The sequence below is a fragment of the Garra rufa genome, chromosome 18 (assembly GCF_049309525.1).
Source record: "Garra rufa chromosome 18, GarRuf1.0, whole genome shotgun sequence".
In the NCBI taxonomy this organism is placed as follows: Eukaryota; Metazoa; Chordata; class Actinopteri; order Cypriniformes; family Cyprinidae; genus Garra; species Garra rufa.
In genome coordinates, this window is record NC_133378.1 from 11961732 (window position 1) to 11974848 (window position 13117).

The 13117-nt window shown below is 46.8% G+C and overlaps 1 protein-coding gene across 1 annotated transcript in view; it reads right to left on the reverse strand.

Annotated features, from left to right (window-relative positions):
* Window positions 1-1013: 1013 nt before the first annotated feature.
* LOC141291198 (alpha-2,8-sialyltransferase 8F-like) overlaps window positions 1014-13117 on the reverse strand; it is a 122590-nt gene continuing 110486 nt past the window's right edge. Inside the window, exon 7 of the mRNA XM_073823370.1 lies at window positions 1014-1778. Within this exon, the coding sequence (XP_073679471.1) occupies window positions 1316-1778 (463 nt within the window). The 3' untranslated portion in view covers window positions 1014-1315. The remainder of the gene's footprint in view (window positions 1779-13117) is intronic.

Consider the following 13117-nt stretch of genomic DNA (forward strand, 5'->3'; position numbering starts at 1 on the left):
GTAGTGAAACTACATGATAATGATTCACAGTTTGAATCATCCCTATACTGTTTCTGTCCAGAAGAGGGCACTGTGTAACAGAATAAAAGTAAGAGCTGAAGTTAAGAGTCGACCGGAGTTTGTGTTCTGATTACTCACGCTACAAAACAAGAGATACGACAGCAGCCATCTTAGGAACAGGCTTTGAAATGGCGGCCATCTTGTGAACGGGCTTTGGGCTAGCAGACATCTTGTGGTTAGCAGACATCTTGTGTTGTGGCTCTAGACTGGCATGCATCTTGTGCTGAGGCTCTGAGCTAGCAGACATCTTGTGCTGAGGCCCTACTAGTACTCCCACAGTAAGCGGAGAGCCGCATAACACCAAAGCATAATTCATAAAGTCCTCCACTGAACATTTAAATTCCCCTCCTGGCAACATCGATTTAGTGGGTTCATTAAGTCCTAAGCGGAATAAGTCCTTAAGCCACACCTCATCATAAAAAGGTACTTGAAGTGAAAACTTACAGAACTGTTGAACATATTCCTCAATGGGTAGATGGGCTTGTTGCAGCTGAAGTAGTTGGTCGATGGGGTCCAATATTTTATATTTCAAAGGACTGTTATTGCATGATAATTGTTTGTAAATGTTATTGAATAATTTACTCATGTAAAATTATTTTTGTATTGTGTTCTAGAACCACAAAATTTGCCATCAGTAAACACCTTACTGACACTCTGAAATCTGGGGTGAATTATTCAAGTTAGATGTCATTTTAAAGTTTTGACCGAATGTCTGCAGGGGTTTGAATCCACCCGATTTAATGCTGAAATGTAAAACCCTAAATTACACTGTTATTTACCCTATAAACTACAGTAAGCGTGAACAGCATGTTACTGTAAAAAGCCTGGTAAGATCTAACATTTGAACTGGAAGGTGTATGTTTGAACAGGCACATATTTCTCAATTAGGCAGTTAAAATTTCCAGGTGATTTATATGTGTGATTACAACTGAAGATAACAGATGACTCAACAGTGAAGTAGACCAACCACCTTTGATTTTAATACAAAAACTGTTGGAAATATCAAGTTTTACAGTTCACTTTCAGGGCAGAAAGAAGAAAAGAAGAAGGATAAGAAATAAGTCCAATTATCAGATACATTTTTGGTTTTTAGGAGAGACACTTAAAACATCACCTGTGTGGTAGTAACAGCAAAGTGGTGACAATAATGAAAAAAATTTCAACCACAGCATGTTAATACATCAAGTACACGTACAGGTCAGTTAGCAGCAGGAGACTGCTTGTACATTTTTTTTGTTAACAGGAAAACCGTGAATCATGAGCAGGGCTGCAGGTGCAGTGTTAGTGCCCCCTGACTGTGGAGCTGCAGCAAGCGGAGAAATTCCTCTGGCATGTAGTGAAGACTAACTTTGGGTATATTGTTGTCGTAATAGTGATGTAGAATTTTCTTCTTCTCCAGATTGATGTCAAACGGCCAGAATCCATAAACATCCACATGATCACACAGTTCTAGAGCCACATTAATTAGCATAAAACCTGTGGAGAGGCGTTTCTCTTTCAGGCCACGGCCTTTCCAGAAACTGTTTAGTGCCTTGAGGTAGCTGGAGCTGAAGAAGACGACCTGCAGCTGAGGATTTGGTGGCCAGAGTGCTTTAAGAGCAGTGATTGATGCTCGAGTGTTTATCGGGGTTGCAAATGCAGGCATGAGTAGAGATGCATTCCCATACACACTCACACGCCGCTTTAATGGACCTGGCTTCTTCTGTGCATTTCTGTAACTGCAGAGACATACAAAAACACCAACACATTAAAACACATTTGCTGGACTTTATATACAGACATTCTTGTGCACAAAAACAATGTAGTTCTGAAAGTAGTTTCTAGATGGAACAACCAGCTACAACAAGACTAGCCAAGCCGGGAGACCATGCTAAAACCAGCTTAGGCTGCTTTTTTTCAGCAGGGTTCATTTTAAGTTAAAAGTTAGCTAGGGTGAATTAAACCAAACTTTTTTATTACAATTTTTAAATTACAAATAATAATAATAATAATAATGAGTTTTATAAGGGAAAGAGCTACAATCCCATATGACAGTTGAATAAAAAAGAAGTAGGCTTAGTGATTGGGCCAATTAATCCTTATGAAGCACAGAGGCTTCCCTCAATTGTTCCGGGGAAAGATTCAAAGCTTCAGGAGTGTCGAAAACCGTGCCATATGGTGGTTAGTAAAAAATAAAGCAGCCAATAGTCTGTGAAAGAATCTCTGTCGGACGAAGCATCCACCACACATTCCATAGATCGATTCATGATGCACAAATAAAACAAAAGTGCACAAAGCAGAATGCACTGAGCAGAAAAATTAACAGATGAAGGGATACTAATGTTACGACAAAGATAACGCTTTCTTCAGCGGACAAACTAATGTTTCATCATGAATATGAAAAATGCTTTCAATGAAGCAACTCATCATTCCTTCGTTACTAGTTCTAAAGTAATGTTTTCAAATTAGTAATGGAGGCTTGAAAATAAACTACCTAGCCGAGTTTTCTTAGGATTTGTAAATTAATTTTATGGTTAGGCCATATATTCCCCCTCTTCTGAGATGTTACAAGTGCCAAAAGTACGGGAATGTTGCGGCAGTTTGCAGGGGTCAGATGTGCAAGATGTGGGGGTGAACATGAATATGGTCAATATGGGCAAGGAGATAGTCCCAAATGCTGTAATTCAGATGATCAAACATGTATCATATGTGTCATTCAATTTGATATTGGGGCTCTTTAATATGATTTAGGAAACAGGGAGGTTGCCTGATGCATGGAAGAATGGGTTTGTGAAACCGATTGCTAAACCAGGAAAAGATCAATCACAGACCAATATATCTGACTTCCAATATTTACAAACTTATGGAACAAATTGTTATGAATAGATTGCCATATGTTATTGAGAGTAAGAACTTGTTTCCTGCATATCAGAGTGGATTTCGTAAAGGGATTACCATGGATACAGTTTTATGTTTGGAAAATGAAGTCAGGATGGCTCAAGTTAAAAAGGTAGTAGTAGATGTGTTTTTTGATATCATAAAGGCATATGATAAGTTGTGAAAGGATGACGCTGGATATTATGGGAATTCAAGCTAAAATGTATAACTGGATATAGAATTTTTTGTTTTCTCCCTAAAAGCTTTTGCCACATGTTATATCTTGTGAATATATTGTTTTTCCCCTTCATGTTTGATAACATTTGAATGGTCTCTGTGTGATTGGTAAAAAGGTCTCAATTTCATAGCAGTCACATATACTGTAAGAAAGATTGAAAACTTTCATTGAATTGGGTTTGCTGCTAAGGGGTGTGTTTTCCCCTTAGGGGCAAGGTGCGACCCTGGGTTGCGAGACCTCCTGACACAAAAAAAGGTCTTTGTGTTTTACAACTGATTGGAAGATTTGTTTGTTCTGGTCTGGTATATAAGGCAAGTGATGAAACACTACTGGGGGACTCTCTGTAACCAGAACCCCCACACTGCATGAGGCTCTGGAGCTAAACCTCCAGGTCTCTAATGCTGCAGTGTGTCTCTCTGATTGTCAGGTATGCATTTCCTATTCTTAGATACATCTTTGAGTCATTGAGGTTATGTATTTATCTAAATTGAAACTGAATTGGTTTCTCATTGTTTAATTGTGTAATTGGCATGATACATTTTTACCTGACAAATAAAATGTTATATTCGGCTATTCTGATATGTCCTGAAATCAATATGACTAGTTAATCATGTGGAGGCTGATGTGAACACAAATCCTATGGCCAGGATATGACAAACTGAAGGCTTGGGAAATGGATGAAGCAGTAGGAGCATCCTCTGAAGACCTCCTGATTTCTGCTTATCACTGATATTAACAAGTTGTATATGGGAAAGACTAAGTAAACTACACTCTTTATAAAAACAAGCAGTAGGCGGCTCGTCAAGAGTGTATTAGTCCTCTACAACCACTGATTAGTAATCAGGCTGGCGAGTTTGTGTTATATGATCCACGTAACGGCCGACGTGAGACATAAAGCAACATCGGGTCCCTGATGAACGGATAATTGAAAATATGGAATGTCCAGAATGATCAAATATTTAAATTAATTCATAATCGATATTTGTGATCACCTTTTGATTGGAAATACAGTCTAAATTTAATGATCATTTGAAATTGGAGTCAGATTAATACGGAGCCAGATTAAAATTAAAACTAAATCTTGAAGCGCTGTGAAAAGACCGGACATGCAAGAAACCTTCAACCAGACCGCTGGACTTCGCTTTCAGGCCAGTGAATCAATCTTTTCATTTGTATGTGGAAAAAAAAATGCAAAAAGTTGTAAAGGAGATTTTCAGATTTTCTGTGGTGAAAAACGCTGATTACGAGATGTAACCGTGGTTCTATGAATGGTGGAAGATGGTCATGGTGGTAAATATTAAGTCAGTAAAATCTTGTGAATGTGCAAGGTGATGCCCATGCAGCTGCCGCACATATTCCCGAAAGAGGCACACCACGTAACACTGCATACGAAGTGGCCACTGCCCTAGTAGAATGACATTTAACAGTTGCAGGCAATACGCGGCCAGTCAACCAATATGTTTCAACAATAGTATCCGTCACCCAATGAACGAGCCTCTGCTTCAACAAAGGCGCACCCTTCTTGCCACATCCAAAACAGTCAAAAAGCTGGTCTGTGACACGTCATGCAGCGGTCCTCAATATATACTGCTTCAATATACATACTGGGCATAGGGCCGTCCGCAAAGCCTTCCCTTCCTGCTTGAACGCCGCCAGCTGAATAAGTTGATTTATGAAGTGAGGCGACAATACCTTGGGCTGAAAAGCTGGATTCGGCCAGAGTGTAGCATGACTGTCCTCTGGTCCCCACCTGAGACACCACGAGCTCACCTACAATGCATGCAACTCACTGACTTTCCTGGCTGACATAATGGCCAACAAGAATGCTGTCTTCAAAGACAGGCTCCTTATGTCTGCTTGTTCAACTGGCTCATAGGGTGTTAGACACAACCTATGTAATACCACCTGCAAATCCCACTGGGTACATACTGCCCATACAAGTGGCCTCAGACGTACAGCCCCCTTAAGAAAGACCACCACTAGTCTATTCGGACCTATTGATACCTGATCCACAGGATCCTGGTGGGCTGACAGGGCAGCCACAACCACTTTAAGTGTGGCTGGAGAATGTCCAGCATCCAACAAATACTGCAGGACGTCTAACACCACACTGATTGGGCAATCAATTGGACTGAGGGCCTTCCAAACTGGCAGTGGCTGAGGTGAACCAGTTGTCAGAGCTAATAGGAGGTTGAACCATGGCATTGCTGGCCAACAGGGAGCCACTAGGAGGAGTCTGTGATGCTTCTCCTGAGTCTGCCTCAGGACAGGCCACATAAGAGGAATTGGAGGATAGGCAAAGAGCAGCAGATAGGGCCACTCGTGGGCCAGAGCATCCTGTACCAACGAGCCCTCTTCCTCCTGCACCAAAAACCATAGCAGACAATGTGTTGTCCACTTGGTGGCAAAAAGGTCTACTGCTGCTGACCCCATAATTCTCCGAAATTGTCTGAACAACATCCTTGCGTAGGCACCATTACCCCTGGTCTTGGTCCCGAGTGGGAAAGTGAGTCCGCCACACTGTTGCAATGACCGGGAATGTGGGCTGCTCTGATTGAAGGAAAGTGTTTGTGCGCCCAACACAGGAGCCTTCTCGTTAACTTGAGACAGAGTAGGGACTTTGTTCCCCCCTGGTGGTTGATTAAAAACACCACTGTGGTATTGTCCTCACCAGAATGTCTCCCTGACAGCTCTTGCCTGAAATGCCTCAAAGTCGGAAATACCACCCATAGTTCCAAAAGATTGATATGAGAGGCCCTTAACTGTGGGCACCAACTGCCCCGTACACCTCGGTGTTGCCACAGTCCTCCCCACCTGCTGAGGGACGCACCTGTGGTTACCACTTCCCTGCGTGCCGGGGGTGGCCCAATTGGAACTCCCCTTTAAAGAAACCTGTCCTTTCTCCAACATCTTAGGGAGGCAGCACAACTGGCTGTGACCCGAACCAGTGTGCGTTGATTGTGAACTGGTGATAATTGTCTGGCTATTAACCAACGTTGAAAAGGGCAAAGATGCAAAAGGCCAAGTGGAATGACTGATGAGGCTGCCGTGAGAAGGCCTGCCAGATGTAGGAAGCTGATGAAAGGCAGCTTGTAATGAACTTGGAACTTTGCCAGAGCTTTCCGCAATACCTACTTTCTGGTCACAGTGAGGATAGCTCTCATTGCCCTGGAATCCGGCTGCATTCCTAAAAAACACAATGACTGGCTTGGGGTTAGGCAACTCTTCTGAAAGTTCACCCTTAGACCTAAGGTGGCTACATGAAACAACAGTGTGTTGTCGACAGCCTGTTGGTATGATCTGGCACACAGCAGTCAGTCGTCCAGGTATGGAAGAATCAACATGCTCTCTCTTTGAAGTGGCTCCAGCACCACCTGAATGACACTTGTAAACACCCTGGGAGAAAGAGACAAGCCGAAAGGAAGGACCCTGAACTGATAAGTTCTGCCTTGAAAAGTGAACTGAAGGAACCTTCTGTGATGTGGGCGATGGGGACATAAAATATGCATCCCTTAGATCCACTGATGTGAACCACATTCCGGGTTTGATTGCCTGCCGAACATCTACAATCCGCAACATGCGGAAAGGAAGATGCTTGAGACTCTTTTTTAGGCGCCTGAAATCCAGGATGGGCCTGAAACTTCCATCCTTCATCCGAACAAGAAAATATTTTGAGTGGAACCCCCCTGGTTGGACATGGGGGTCTACTGGTTCTATTGCACCGTTCTCCCAACAAGTTTTGAAAGATCTCCTTTGAAAGGGCCAGGGCATGATGTGAATCCTGGACAACTGTCGGATGAACCCGAGTGCTTACTGGGGGTCTGTGACGGAACTGAAGACAATATCCCTTCTCTAGCATATCGAAAAGCCACTTGTTGTCCGTAATGCCTCTCCAATGATGTAACTGAGAGGTCGAGAACTGTCCCGTCACAGACCCTGAACCCCTAGCAATGCCGGGTAACATTGCCATTATCTTTGGGGGGCACCGGTAAGGAAGTGCAGGGCAAGTTGATGGTCTCACCCAAGAATGGGGCACTTCTCTTCTCGACGAAAATCCAAGTCGAGAATCCTGTAAAACTGCCCTTGTCTATGCTGCTGCAAGGGTGAATGACAAGTAGGTAGCTGACGTGCAGCTAGTGCAGGATAGCTCACAGTACACCTAATATGCTGGGAACGAGACTCAGCTGCTCTTAGCCTGCGCTCAAGGGCCTCCTGAGCAGCTGCACCGAAGATCTGACTGGGTATTAATGGCAATTGGTGGAGGTTGTTGTGACATACCTCCAGGAGCCTCGACTGAGCTAACCACACTTGCTGTCTAGCTTGTGCGATAAGTCCAAGAGCTTTCCCACTAGAGAAGGCCATTTACCCCAAAGCCTATAGAGAAGCCTCAAGCAGTTCTGATGAAGCATTATTCTGTGTTGTTGATGACATGGTCGAATGACGTGGCAATAGTAAATGAGCCATAGAATTCCAAATAAGTGTCAATCCTGAAACATTGTTAAAAATACGAACCAGCAAATCCATTGCTGGCCATGAGCGGCCATGGCGGAACAGGGAGCTTCGGTAGCCATGGCAGGTCAAACAGTTCAGGGGACCATGGCTGATCAGGGAGCTTGGGTAGCCATGGCAGAGTGGACAGGAACAAGAATCCCCACAGCAGAGCGGGAAACCACGGAGGTGCAGGGAGAGCAGGAAACTTGACAGTGGTTAGGCGGGCAGTTAGTTCATGTCTGGATGACACCCCCTTCTGAGGATCTGCAGCGGGAGCCGCCTCCTCAGGTGGTTCCGCCGAAGACGCCACCTCCATAAGAGGTATAGGCGCAGCGGACACGTGGATGGACGAGGCCTCTGGAGCAGACAATTGAACAAACTCAGGGACAGACGAGGCCTCTGGAGCAGACTCAATGACAGAATTATGGACAGATGAGGCCTCTGGGACGCAGTGTGCAGCCCACACACTCAAAATGGCGATTGCCATCACTGGTAATGCAATCGGCAATGGGATGCCCGCCGGGCTGGAAGATGAGAGGCTTGGGAGCGTTAGCTCTGCGTGGCTTGCTTGGCTTGGGAGTGAGGGCTCTGCGTGGTTTGCTTGGCTTGGGAGCGAGGCGTGACTGGGCTCTGGACGCTCGGACGAGACGTGACTTGGCTCTGGATGCTCGGGCGAGAGGTGACTTGGCCTTGAAGGAACAGCTGTGACTTGACTTGGCGTGGCAGGAACAGCTGTGACTTGACTTGGCGTGAGAGGAACAGCTGTGACTTGATTTGGCGTGAGAGGAACAGCTGTGACTTGACTTGGCGTGAGAGGAAAAGCTGTGACTTGACTTGGCGTGAGAGGAAAAGCTGTGACTTGACTTGGCTCGGAGGGAACAGCTGAGACTTGATATGATTCAGGAGGCACTGTAGTGTATTGATGTGACTCTGAAAGTGCTGCTGTAACTTGCTTAGAACCTGGAAGTGTTGGGGTGTCCTGACTCAGGGAGTGCTGTAATGTCTTGACTTGCCTCAGAACGTGTAGCTTGACTTGGCTCAGGAAGTGCGGCTTGGCCTGACCCAGGAAGTGCGGCTTGGCTGGACTCAGGAAGTGAGGCTTGGCTGGACTCAGGAAGTGCGGCTTGGCTTGACTCGGGAAGTGCTGCTTGACTTGACTCGGGAAGTGCTGCTTGACTTGACTCAGGAAGTGATGCTTGACTTGACTCTGAAGGAACAGCTGCGGCTGTAATGTGACTTGACTTGGCAGGAACAGCAGCTGTGAGGTGACTTGTCTTGGCAGGAACAGCAGCTGTGACGTGACTTGTCTTGGCAAGAACTGCAGCTGTGACATGACTTGACTTTGCAGGAGCAGCAGCTGCAATGTGACTTGACTTGGCAGGAACAGCAGCTGTAACTTGACTTGAATTGACAGGAACAGCAGCTGTAACATGACTTGACTTGACAGGAACAGCAGCTGTAACATGACTTGACTTGACCTGAACAGAAGCTGGTGCAGGTTCAAGAGAAGCAGACATGATGTTAACAGGCAGTGGCTTGGTTGACGTGGCATGAGCGGAAGCTAGCTTGGCTGACGTGGCGTTAGCAGGCGCTGGCTTGGCAGGCATGGCGTTAACAGGCGCTGACTTGGCTGACGTGGCGTTAGCAGGTGCTGGCTTGGTTAACGTGGCGTTAGCAGGCACTGGCTGGAGAGGCGATGACAGTAAGGGACTGACAGTTCTTGCTGACAGTAGTGGTGGGTCCTCCAAGCTGGATATTAGTCTCTGATAGGCCACGGAAAGGTGAGGGTCTGATGCTGCAGCCACCATTTTGACGACAGACTCGGGGATGGCGGCCATCTTGCGTGCAGGCTCAGGCGTGGCGGCCATCTTGGGTGCAGGCTTGGGCGTGGCGGCCATCTTGGGTGCAGACTCGGGCATGGCGGCCAACTTGGTCGGAGACACAGGAATGGCGGCCATCCTGGCTGGGAATTCATGAACGGAAGCCATCCTGGCCAGGAACTCAGGAACGGAGGCCATCTTGTGTGCAGACTCTGGTGAGGCGGCTATCTTATGAACTGACTCAGAAGGGGTCGGCCATCTTGTGAACTGACTTAGAAAGGGTGGCCATCTTGTGAACAGGCTTTGGAAGGGCGGCCATTTTGTGAACAGGCTCTGGAAGGGCGGCCATCTTGTGAACAGGGTCAGGAAGGGTGGCCAACTTGTGAACAGGCTCAGGAAGGGTGGCCATCTTGTGAACTGACTCAGGATGGACGGCCATCTTGTGAACTGACTCAGGAAGGGCAGCCATCTTGTGAACAGGGTCAGGAAGGGTGGCCATCTTGTGAACTGACTCAGGAAGGGTGGCCATCTTGTGAACAGGCTCTGGAAAGGCGGCCATCTTGCGCTGTGGCTCAGGGCTAGCAGACATCTTGCGCTGTGACTCAGGGCTAGCAGACATCTTGCGCTGTGGCTCAGGGCTAGCAGACATAACGTGAGGCTAAAGATATTTAGCTGTGAGTTGCAGCTTCCTCGGAAACACCCACAGTGAAGAAGGAGCCAGTAACCGACAGAGCAAAGTTCAGTAATTCACAGAGCGACCCTCGAGGACCACGAAGTATTAATACTGATTTTAATGGTTCGTTTAATCCATAGCAAAAGAAGTCTATAAGTGCACAGTCCGGGAAAGTGGAATACTGAATAGTGTCCAAGTAATCTTTAATGTGGTACTCGAGGGATCGTTTACCTTGGGTCTTGAGGGCAAAACTGATTGCTGGGTCCATGGTGAGCTGCTGGTGGACAAGGCTGCTGGATCCGGGGTGGCAAAGTATTCTGTTATAATAACGACGGAGATGAGGATCCAATTGCAAGCTTTTATTAAACAGATCGTAGTCGACAGGCAGGGTCAAAAACACCAGCAAACATGAACATCCGGGGCAAAACAAAAGCGTAATCCAGTAGTACAGGCGAGGGTCGAAATCCAGAAGGGCAGTCCAAAGTAACAAAGAAAACAAACAAAACAAACAAGGCAAAACTATGACTAGACTAAGACTTGAAACCAAAACGAGAAATAAACTAGAAACTATGGAACACGGAAACTCGGAAACGAGACACAGATAAACAGGGAAATTGCTTGGTAGAGTTAGCTAAGGCAAAACAATACTTCGCAAAGTGAGTGTGGCATGATCTGTCTTTTATGGCTGACAAACAGGAAATAACCAGCGAAGCAGCAGAGGGAGCAGAAACAGTCACAGAGAGCAAAGGCTCCCTCTGCTGGGCTGGCGTAACAGCTAGCAAAAGTTGAGTGTTTTCTACTGTGTACTCAAACAAAAACTCCTGACGTTTGTATTTTCTTTTCTTTACAAATTTGTATTTAGGTGTTTTAGACTTCCAAATAAATTGTTGTCTATATATAACATTCCCCAAGAAAGTTATAGCCATTTATTACAATATTATTGTCACGGATTGGTCAGGTTCTGCACCCACAATCACTCCCAGATCACCTTCACCTGAATACTGATTAATGGACACCTGCACTCTATCACCACCAGCACACAAAAGCCACTCTCCACACACCACTCATTGTCCGGGCTCGTTCTAGAGAAAGCGGACTTCCAGTGTCTCTTTGCGAGTATCACTATCAAGATTACTTACCCAATTGTACTTACCTGATCTCTGTCTCGTTCCAGTCTTCCAAGCGCCAGTCCTCTGTGTCTTCACAGTTTCCAGTCGTCAGTGGTGTGTGGCCGTAAGCTGACTTCCGCGTCAGCGGAGGGTGGCGGATCCACGAACTCTCTGTACCCCTCTGGCTTTCGTTCTTGGAATCCTCCAGTCTCGCCACCTGTAACGGAAAGGACCTGTTACTCTCTTCACGTTACCATCCAGCTCTGAATTCTTCACTTCAAGTCTTACTCACCTTCACGAACTCACCATTCACCTCCGGCACTGCTGCTTGTATAAATAAAACCTCACCTGTATTATACTTACCTTGTTGTCCCGTCTGCTTCATAACAGGAAGCCCGGACCATAACAGTAAGCAGCATGAGTGCTCAGGATCCATTTCAGGAACTGGTGGATACTCTGCGGAAGGTTTTGCTGTCATCTCCATCTGTCACCCCTTCCGCACCGCCGGCACCCGTACCTCCATGCACTTCTTCGGAACCACCATCCAGTCCCATGGCCCGACCAGCGCCCTACGCTGGCGGGGCAGAGGAGTGCAATGGATTTCTACTGCAATGTTCTCTTGTCTTCACTATGCAACCAGCGCTCTATCCTACAGACCAGTCTAAAATAGCGTTTATCACCTCTCTTCTCACAGGACCAGCTTTGAAGTGGGCCGAATCGATGTGGCAGCAAAGCGGGCCGGCCACTCGTTCCATCCAGGCATTCATCAATCACTTCAAAGAAGTGTTCAACCATACAGACGGGGAAGTATCAGCGGGTGAGCAGCTCTATCACTTATCACAAGGATCGATGTCCACTCATGAGTATGCCTTACGGTTTCGAACCCTAGCCGCTGCCAGTGGATGGAACGAGCGGTCGTTGCTGACCACCTATCGTCTCGGGCTCGAACCCCGTCTTCGCCTCCAACTAGCTGCGTTGGATGACGCTATGGGTCTAGAGCGTTTCATACAGCAATCCATCAGATGTTCTGACCGTATGCAATCATATCAGACTCTCTCCGATGTCTCTTCTAATGCACTCCTCCGCCCAGTGGAGACCGCCAGCCCTCCAGAACCAGAACCTATGATACTTGAATCTGGTAGACTATCAGCCGCTGAGCGACAGAGAAGGCTGACCCGGGGTTTGTGTCTCTATTGTGGAGCCAGTGGGCATGTTCGGATGAAATGCCCCCTTCGTCCTGTTCCTACCGCGGTGAGTGTTATCCAGTCCGAAGTTGAAAAGATGTATCCTCTGTCTACATGTGTGCAGTTAACCACCTCCACATCTTCTGTCATAGCCCACGCTCTCATCGACTCCGGGTCAGCGGGAAACTTCATCTCGGGCAACCTCTTTCGCCAGTTACAGCTCCGAACCGAAGCTTTGTCGAGCGTCTACCAGATTCAGCCCATAACGCGTTCCATCACTGCACGACCCCGCATCCATCGTAAATGCCAATCCATCCATCTTCAGATTGGAGCTCTTCACCAAGAAGACATTCAACTTCTGGTTCTGGAGGGGGCCACCATGGACATCATCTTGGGACGCCCGTGGCTGGTGAAGCACAATCCCATCATCTCTTGGGGCAATGGAGAGGTAATCCGGTGGGGCCATGACTGTTTTCCAGAGTGCTTTCCAGAAATCCCACGTCCGATATCAAGACCCATTCCTGTCTGCGCCACATCCATCGAGAGCCCTCTGGAGCAACGATCCACCGAGATTCCGGATATCTACTCCTCTTTCCAGGACGTCTTCTGCCCCAAGAGAGCTTCCCAGCTACCTCCCCATCGGCCATGGGACTGCGCCATAGACCTGATTCCTGATGCTCCTTTGC